Genomic DNA, 9734 nt, shown 5'->3' with positions numbered 1-9734 from the left:
TGAGCGCACATGCCCTATGGCAAAAACCTAAAAAAAAAAAAAAACCAAACAAACCACTATGATGAACTGAAACTAGAAGGCAAAACTGAGGAAAGCAAAACCATAGAGAAGGAGGAAACTACTGTAACTTGGTAAAACAGGAATAGGAAACTACTCGTAGGCCAGCAAGTGGGATGGAGGTTAAGGCACTGGATCCCACATGGCTGACTAAGTGGTTCAAGTGCCAGACCCAGCAGCTTGAAAATTATGCAAGGCATGTGTGTGTATGTGCCTCAGATCCCAAGAGGAGAATGGAGAAGAAAGAACTGTGGCATGGCCGTCCCTGCTGGGGGGTGATTTCTCACTTTCTCCCTCTCTCTGTCTGTCTCTGGCAAGTACATGTGCCCTTTAGCAAAAACAAAACAAAGAAAAACAAACTACTTTTAACTGCTGACCCAAGTGTCAAGCCTGAAGAGGTCTGGATGTAATGTGAGTCTAAGAACGTGTGAAGAGGGTCTAGGTGGGGTCTTACCTTGTGATGTAAACCCTTCCGTATCGGGTGCTGGGTCTGGACCGGGATGAGGAAGTCACACGGTATCATCTTGGTGCCTGTGAAGGGCGCTGTGGTCACCCGTACAACCCGGGGGAGCTAGCCTATAGGAGGGTGCTAACCTCCGCCAGAAGCCTGTGCCGCAGCCCTCCCTCCGCAGCTCCATTCCTGCCTAAGCCAGATGGCCCTACCTTGGTGGATGAGCTGGTAGAAAGCATGCTGGCCATTGGTCCCTGGCTCTCCCCACAAAATGGGGCCCGTCTGGTGGTCCACTCGGGTGCCGGACTTGGTGATGTACTTCCCATTGGACTCCATGTCACCCTGGAACAGGGACAGAAACCCAGCCCTCTACCTGCAAGTCTTGCTCCTGCATGAACTATGCCCAAATCCTGCCTGGGCTGCACCAGGCCTGCCTGCCCTGTCCCACCCCAAGAGCTGGACCTGCACACATGTGTTCACGGGGATGATCCTTTCCTGCCCTGCACCTGTGAGGAAGAAAGCTCGCAAGGTCCCTAGCTTAGACCACTCTGAAAGAAGGACCCCAGGCCAGGAGCAGTGGGTCTGGAGGGCAAGGGAGGACCCCTTGGAAATGAAATCGGTTACAAAATCTTTGATTTCTTAAAGGAGGGGCAGGCTGGGATCCAGAGTGTACAGCTTTCGAATGCAGTCACCTCAGTGCAACACTAGGCTTTGGGTGGCCATCTGGACCCTGGTCCTGGCAACCTTCAATGAGGCAACTGGGACTTGGGGAGCCCTGGTTCCTCCTTTACTCACAGGATTCTCCTTCAGATATTGGTGAATTTGCACAAAGGAGCTCAAGGGCTGCAGGGCGGGGACTACATTTATACCAAACAAAAGCAGGAATACATAGGGGTGGGCTTTCCAGAACAGAATGTGATGGGGGGTAGGTGGGGGGGTGGGAGGGGTGGGGACAAGCTGCTCAGTCTCTGGGATTCTGGGGGAGGGCAGAGGGCTGTGTAGCCCAGAAAGGTACCACCAACGGGCTGTAACCCACTTTTTTGGAGGGACCAAAGTAGTGTAGTCCGCAGGCTGTCCTGGCTTGTGGCCCCACCCTACAGCAGGTACACAGAGTGATGTCTAAGAAAGGAATGATCCCAGCTGAGACACAAGCCCTGAGCCAAGCCAGGATCCGACTGGCCAGGGCATGGAGATGACGAGTCATGCCCCTCCCACAGCAGTCAAACCCAGCTGACCTGGACCAAACCGACACTGATTACGAAGATTCAGCATGAGACAGGGAGCAGAGGTGGGCCTTGGCCATGCCCAAGAGCAGTGGAGCCAAGAGCTCCTCCTGGAAGAGGGCTGGCCCCATCGTCTAGTGGTTAAGGGAGCCGGATCCCACCTAGCTGACCATGGTTTGGGTCTCAGCTCCAGCGGCTTGAGAAACGTGCTGGACGCATGTACATGTGTACCCGTATCAGTGGGATGGAGAAATGGAGAAGGGACTGCAGCGTGAGCACGCCCTCTCCTTCTCACTGTCTCTGGCAAGCACATGCTCTCACGAGCAATTAAAGAAAACAACGCTCCTGGAGGAGCTGGAACCCAATCTTCTGGGCTTCAGGATCTCCCAGGCATCCCCAGGCCCTGCTGACTCCGTGCCTGGCTCAGAAGCCAGTACCTGCTGGAAGTAGGCAGGAAAGCGGTGCATGTACTGGTCGTAGGGCAGCAAGGCCTGCGTCTCACACCCGAAGCAGTTGATGTACCAGACACCCAGCATAGCCAGCAGGACGGGGGCGTTCTTCTCCAGGGGTGCTGTGCGGAAGTGCTGGTCCTGAAATGAGAGCAGGGGGGTGTGGGAGCTGAGCAGCTGCCGAGGACAGGAGGAGGGGGGTGGGAGGGAGCAGGACCGACACCCATGTCTCTGGCCAGCACTGGGCAGAGAACACAAGCCTCCACACTCACCATCCAATGAGCCCCAGAGAGCAGCTGCTCGAAGTTGTCAAAACCTGTGACACAAAAGTACTGTCAGCAGAAATGGCCATGCCCTGTTTCCTCCTGGCAGAGAACCCAGCTTCTTCTGGAATCAGGGAGAGACTGGATGTAGCCAGAAGAAACGGGCCCTGGGAGGACTTGAGCCTGCAGTAAGGCCTCACTAGTCAGATTTGCCCCTGAGTACAAAGCAGGATCTAACTGTCTTGAATGGGAGAGGAACAGACGGCAGTGTGAGGGTTGGATAACAGGGCCAACCTGCAAACCCCAAAGGAAACCCGGGCCTGCCTCGCTGACCTGCAAGGAATGTTCCGGCCATGCAATAAGCCAGCAGCAAGCTGTTCAAGGACACGAGCCCCCAACCCCGACCTCATGCTGCAACATCGTCTCCCGGGGGACTGCGAGACACAGAAGCATACACACACTCACCCACGTGCAGGGCAATAGAGAGTCCGATGGCTGACCACAGCGAGTAGCGTCCGCCTACCCACTAGGAGAGACAAAAAAGGTGCTGAGGGAGGGCCGGCACACCCCACCCCCCTCCCCCCTGCCACGAAACTTGCCCCTGAGGGGACTGCTCAGGTGCTCTCCGTAAGTGCAGCTCACAGGGCCTGGTTCCAGCCCACCTCTGGGAAAGCAAGGTAGCAGGCAGGCGTCGGTAACTCTTGGCTAACCAACGGGGCAGACTACACAGGGCTCAACCGAAGACCTTACCACGGCTCGTCCTAAGTCCTCAGGCACTAGCACACCCAGGGCTTCGTGCCTGGGCCAGGCTCCACCAGTCACCATTGGTCCAGCCTCTTTGGACACTGACAGACCCAGCACCTCATACCCGTGCCTAGACTCAGTGCCTCATGCCCGGACCCAGACAGACAAAATGCCTCATACCTATGCCAGACTCCACCTTCTCAGACATCCGTAAGCCCAGAGCCTCATACCTGTGCTCAGATATGTGACAGGCCAGAGCCTCATACCCTGTGTCCAGCTTCTTTGAACACGGACAGACCCAGAGCGTCATACCTGTGCCTAAGCCTGCCTCCTCAGACTGACGGGTCCATTGTCTCCTACTGTGCCTGGTCCTAACCTCTTGGAAACAGATGGATTTACTACCTCCTACATGGCATTGGCCAGACCTCAGAAAGTGAAAGACCCAGAGCTTTATCCCATCATCCAGGCCCACCTCCTCAACAGCTGCCAAGTGCCTCTTACTTGCACCATGCGCCTCAGACCGTCACCCCGGATCTTCATACCGTGCTACCTTGGACACACCTGTGTGTGTCTGGCCCAGTCGCCTCAGGTACTGACACCCCCAAGCTTCATTCTCGTGCCTGGGTGTGCCTCTGAAGACGCCGACAGACCCAATGCCACAGATGTGGGCTTGGTTTCCCACTCTTACAGCAAACCAGTGCCTCACACCTGTGCCCATTCTCTGTAAGCTGTAAGGACAGTTCCAGAACTTACACCCAGTCCACCTCATCAGACATTTGATATGCCTGTTCCTACCACTTCTCAGAGAGCGACAGACCTACTGTCTTCTACTGTGCTTGAGCGACCTCCACAGACACCTGCAGACTCAGCAGCTCATACCTGTGCCTATCAGCCTCTTCAGACATTTGTAGACCCACAGCTTCCTACTGTGGCCTAGTCTGTCTACTGAGGCATCTGTAGACCAGCACCTCATACTTGGGTCTACTCTGCCACCTCAGACAACTGCAGATCCAGCAACTCATACCTGCATCTGCTCTGACTCTTCAGACCTGTGCAGACCAGGCGCCTCATACCTGTATTTGTCTGCCTCGGAGACGTCTGCAGGCCCAGTGCCTCATACCTGCATCCAGTCTGCCACCTCAGATAGCTGCAGACCCTGAGCCTCATACCTGCATCCACTCTGCCTTTGAGACCGGTACAAGGCCGAGAGTCTCAGACCTGAGTCTCGTTTGCTATCTGCAGATCCAGCGCCACATACCTGCTGTCTAATCTGCCTCCTTGACATCTGCAGGCCCAGCGTGCACCTCCTACCTGTGCCTGCTCTGCTCCTCAGAAATGTGTAGACCTAGTACCTCACTTATATCTACTCTGCTAGAGTAGACGGACATTCATAGGCCCAGTACCTCCTACCTGTGTCTAGTCTACCATCTTAGACATCCGTTATATCTACTCTGCTAGAGTAGACGGACATTCGTAGGCCCAGTGCCTCCTACCTGTGTCTAGTCTACAATCTTAGACATCTTCAGATCCAGAGCCACATACCTGTGTCTACTCTGCCTCCTCAGACATCTGCAGACCCAGTGCATGCCTCTTACCTGTGTCTACTCTTCCTCCTCAGAAATGTGTAGACCCAGCACCTCATACCTGCATCAGTTCTGCCTCCTCAGACATCTGCAGACCCAGTGCATGCCTCTTACCTGTGTCTACTCTTCCTCCTCAGAAATGTGTAGACCCAGCACCTCATACCTGCATCAGTTCTGCCTCCTCAGACATCTGCAGACCCAGTGCATGCCTCTTACCTGTGTCTACTCTTCCTCCTCAGAAATGTGTAGACCCAGCACCTCATACCTGCATCAGTTCTGCCTCCTCAGACATCTGCAGACCCAGTGCATGCCTCTTACCTGTGTCTACTCTTCCTCCTCAGAAATGTGTAGACCCAGCACCTCATACCTGCATCAGTTCTGCCTCCTCAGACATCTGCAGGCCCAGCACACTGCTCATACCTGCATGTACACTGCTTCCTCAGACATCTGCAGACCCAGCAACTCATGCCTGTGTCTACTCCACCTGACACACATGCAGGCTGAGTGCCTCCTACCTGTGTCTAGTCTGCCACATTAGACATCTGCAGACCCAACGTCACATACCTGCTGTCTAATCTACCTCCTCCAACATTTGTAGACCCAGAGCCTCATACCTGCATCTGTTCTGCCTCCTCAGACATCTGCAGGCCCAGTGCATGCCTCATACCTGTGTCTACCCTTCCTCCCCAGAAAGGTGTAGACCTAGTACCTCATACCTGCATCTACTCTGCCTCCTCAGACATCAGCGGATCTTGCGCCTATACCTGCGTCTCTGCCTCTGAGACATGTGTAGGCCCAGTGCCCATACCTGCATCTAGTCTTCCATGATAGGCATCTGCAGATCCAGTGCCTCATACCTGTGTCCACTCTACCTTGTCAGACATTTAAAGGCCCAATGACTCACCTGCATCCACTCTGCCTCCTGAGACATCTGCAGGCCCAGCACCTTCTCATACCTGCATGTACACTGCCTCTTCAGACATCTGTAGACCCAGAACCTCAAACCTGGGTCTATTCTGCCTCCTGAGACATCAGCAGACCGGCACCTCATACCCATTTCTACTCTGCCACTTCAGGCATCTGTGAACCCAATGCCTCAGACCTGTGTCTGCTCTGACTCTGAGGCATACGCAGGCTGAGGGACTCATACTTGCGCCTACTCTGCAGCTGCACTACTTCATACCTGTTGTTGTTATTTTTTACTTATTTATTTTTTAAGAGACTTTTGCTCTAGTGCGTATGCACTCACCAGAGACACAGAGAGACAGAAAGCGATAAATGACCCCTTAGAGGGGGTGGCCACACCACAATCTCTTTTCCTCCATTCTTTTCCTGGGATTTTGGGCACGCATACACATACACCCAGCATGAATTTTAAGTCGCCGGGTCTGGGACTCAAGCTGCAGTAGACTACATGGAAGCCCAGCAAGGTAACGATTATGCCATCTGCTGGTCTCCAATACTTCATACCTGTACCTAGTCTTCCTCTGAGACATTTGTAGGCCCAGGGCCTTATACCTGTATCAAGTCTGCCTCCTCAGACCACCACAGAACCTGACCCTCATACCTGCATCTACTCTGCTTAAGAAATGTGCAAGCTGGCTGCCTGTTACCTGTGTCTAGTCTGCTTAGACATCTGCAGATCCAGCCCTATATACCTGCTGTCTAATCTGCCTCTTCGACATCTGCAGGCCCAGCGTGTGCCTCATACCTGTGTCTGCTCTTCCTCCTCAGACATTTGTAGGCCCAATGCTTCACCTGCATCCACTCTGCCTCCTCAGACATCTGTAGACCCAGCACCTCATACCTGCATCCACTCTGCCTCCTCACACATCTGTAGATCCAGCACCTCATACCTGCGTCCATTCTGCCTCAGACATCTGCAGGTCCAGCACACTTCTCATACCTGTATGTACACTGCTTCCTCAGACATCTGCAGACCCAGCACCTCATACCTGTGTCTACTCCGCCTGACACACATATTGTCTGAGTGCCTCCTTAGACATCTGTATTGTCTAGTCTGCCACCTTAGACATCTGCAAACCTAGCACCTCATACCTGTGTCCACTCTGCCTCCTCAGACATCTGCAGGTCCAGCACGCTTCTCGTACCTGCATGTACACTGCTTCCTCAGACACCTGTAGACCCAGCACCTCATACCTGCATCTGTTGTGCCTCTTCAGACATCTGCAGGCCCAGCACCTCATATCCGTGTCTACTCCGCCTGACACACATGGCAGGCCGAGTGCCTCATACCTGTGTCTAGTCTGCCACCTCAGACAACTGCAGATCCAGCGCCACATACCTGCATCTACTCTGCCTCTCAGACATCTGCAGGCCCAGTGCATGCCTCATACCTGTGTCTACTGTGCCTCCTCAGACATTTGTAGACCTAGCACCTCACACCTACATCTGCTGTGCCTCCTCAGACATCTGCAGATCCAGCCCCTCATATCTGTATCTACTTTGCCTCTGAGATATTTGTAGGCCAAGTGCCTCATACCTGTGTCTGGTCTGCCTCCTCAGACTTCTGCAAACCCGGAGCCTCATACCTGCATCTACTCTGACACGTGCGTAGGCTGAGTTCTTCATGCCTGCAGCGACTCAGCCCTATCAGACTTCTGTAGGCCCAACTCTCACCTGTGTCTGCTCTGCCTCCTCAAACATCTATGGGCTCAGAGCTTCATACCTGCATCTACTCTGCCTCTCAGACATCTGTAGGCCCTGAGCCTCATCCCTGCCTCTACTCTGCCTCCTCAGACATCTGCAGGCCCAGTGCCTCATCTGTATCTACTCTGCCTCCTCGGAACATCTAAACCCTTGTGCTTTATACCTGCATCTACTTTGCTTCCTCAGAAATGTGTAGACCCAGTGCCTTATCCCTGTGGCTAGTCTCACCCTACCGCCTAGGATACTAATAGGCCTCGTGCTCATGACCAGTCTTGACCAACCTTCTCACCTTAACTCCAAGACTTCCACAGGTAAGTCTACCATCACAGTCTTCATGCCATACTTGCAAACTCCAGTCCAACCCTCTGGAATCCTCAACACTCTAAGCAGTTCTTCCTAACACCTATTTACGGGGCTCCAATGGAGGCAACGGAAACAATCCACTGGAGAGAGAGATGTAAATGAGATAATCGTACTTAAACATGAAACTGAGAAATAAGTGCTTAGGAGAAAGGAAATATAAAGAAGATACTAATTATTAATATAAAAAGAATTAAAAGGGAACTTGAGCAAAGATCTTAAGAATATGCATGCATCACCCAGAGAAACAATGAAAAAGAGAAGGCTTCCCTAGGCAGAATAGCATGCTTAAAGATCCTATGGCAAGATGGGGACCAATAGTTAGTGTAATGGCTACGTCGCTGAACTCCCATGTAGTCAACCATGGTTCGAGTCCCGGAACCGGTGGCTTAAACTCACACCGCGCAAATGTGCATTCATGCCCAAGATCCTGAGAGGAGAATGGAGGAGAAGGGATTGCGGTGGGCCATCCCCCTGAGGGGTGATTTCTTGCTTTCTGTCTCTCTCTGTCTTTCTGGTGAGCACACATGCCTTATAGCAAAAACCTCTTAAAAAAATTTAAAAAAAGATGCTGTGGCAAGGGACCAGCACATGGCATAATGGCTACGTCACTGGACTCCCATGTAGGTGAACACAGTTTGAGTCCTGGACCCAGTGCCCAGTGGCTTAAACTCACGCCAGGTGCATGTGCGTGTGTGCCCAACATCCTGGGAGGAGAAGGGTTTGTGGCATGGCCATCCTCCCTGAGTGGTGATTTCTCACTTTTTGTCTCTCTGTCTCTGTCTTTCTAGCGAGTGCATGTACCCTATAGCAAAAACCTCTGCAAAAAAATTTTATAAAGCCTAAGGCAAGAGCAGCCTTTCTCAATATCAACATGAAGAAGAAAAAGATGGGGGCTGGCAGGTGGCATGGAGATTGAGGGCACTGGACTCCCACATGGCCGACTGCAGTTTGAGTCCCAAATGTGGTAGCTTGCTTTCTCATTCTCCCTTTCTTTCCCTCTCTTTCTCTCTCAGAGATCTGTGAGTTTGAGGCCAGACAGGGCAACATCGTGAGGCTCTGCCAGAAAGAAAAGAAGGAAGGAAGGAAGAAAGGAGGGAAGGAGGGAGGGAAGGGGGAGGGAGGGAAGAAGGGAGGAAAGAAAGAAAGTTAAATAATTATTTTTTTTAAAAAGAGGAAGAGATGTTAACATTAGAGACAATGGAATGCTTGGATTTTTAGGACTTAATTTGCTCCTGCAAGCCCACTGACACAGGCTGGAAGAAGCACAGCATGATCTAGAAAATGAGGCTGTGAGGACCGGAGGGTAGAGACTTAAGTGGCAAAAGTGGCAAGGCTGGAGAATTGAGAAGAGTCTGTGGGTGAGATGAAACTGAAAGCAGAGAAACCAGGCCAACCTGTGGTACAGTGAGCAGGGTGGCTGGATCCCACGTGGCTGACTGTGAGGTTCAAGTCCTGGACCTAAGGGCTTGAAAGACACACTGAGTGCCCGAAATCCTGGGAGAAGAATGGAGGAGAAGTGGGGTCAGCAGGTGGCACGGTAGTTAAGGGCGCTGGGCTCTCACATGGCTGACCATGGTTTGAGTCCTAGACCTGGTGGCTTGCTTTCTCATTTTCTCTCTCTCTCTCTCTCTCTCTCTGTCTCTCTCTGGTCAAATTTAAATAAAAATTAAATAAAGTATTAAAGAAAAGAAAATACATCTAAAAAAAAAAAGAATAGAGGAGAAGCGACTACTGTGTGGCCATCCCCCCTAGGGGGTTCTTTCTCTTGCTCCCTCTCATTCCCTCTCTTTCTGTCCTCTGGCAAATTGGAAAAAGAAGAAAAAGAAAACAAAAGGAAAGGAAAGGAAAGAAAAAAGGAAAAGAGGAGAGGAGAGGAGAGAAGAGGAGGAAAAGAAAGGAAAGGAAAGGGAAGGGAAGGGAAGGGAAGGGAA

The 9734-nt window shown here is 52.2% G+C and overlaps 1 protein-coding gene across 1 annotated transcript in view; it reads right to left on the bottom strand.

Annotated features, from left to right (window-relative positions):
• The window catches only part of GPI (glucose-6-phosphate isomerase), a 41852-nt gene that overhangs the window by 5719 nt on the left and 26399 nt on the right, over positions 1-9734 (bottom strand). The window contains exons 10-14 of the mRNA XM_006171595.3: positions 2909-2969; positions 2453-2496; positions 2169-2321; positions 721-850; positions 512-588 (exon numbers count right to left, since the gene is read on the bottom strand). Coding sequence (XP_006171657.1) covers positions 512-588; positions 721-850; positions 2169-2321; positions 2453-2496; positions 2909-2969 — 465 coding nt within the window. The remainder of the gene's footprint in view (positions 1-511; positions 589-720; positions 851-2168; positions 2322-2452; positions 2497-2908; positions 2970-9734) is intronic.

The sequence above is a fragment of the Tupaia chinensis genome, unplaced genomic scaffold (genome assembly GCF_000334495.1).
Source record: "Tupaia chinensis unplaced genomic scaffold, TupChi_1.0 Scaffold149922_1, whole genome shotgun sequence".
Lineage (NCBI taxonomy): Eukaryota > Metazoa > Chordata > Mammalia > Scandentia > Tupaiidae > Tupaia > Tupaia belangeri.
This window is presented reverse-complemented; position numbering and strand designations above follow the sequence as displayed.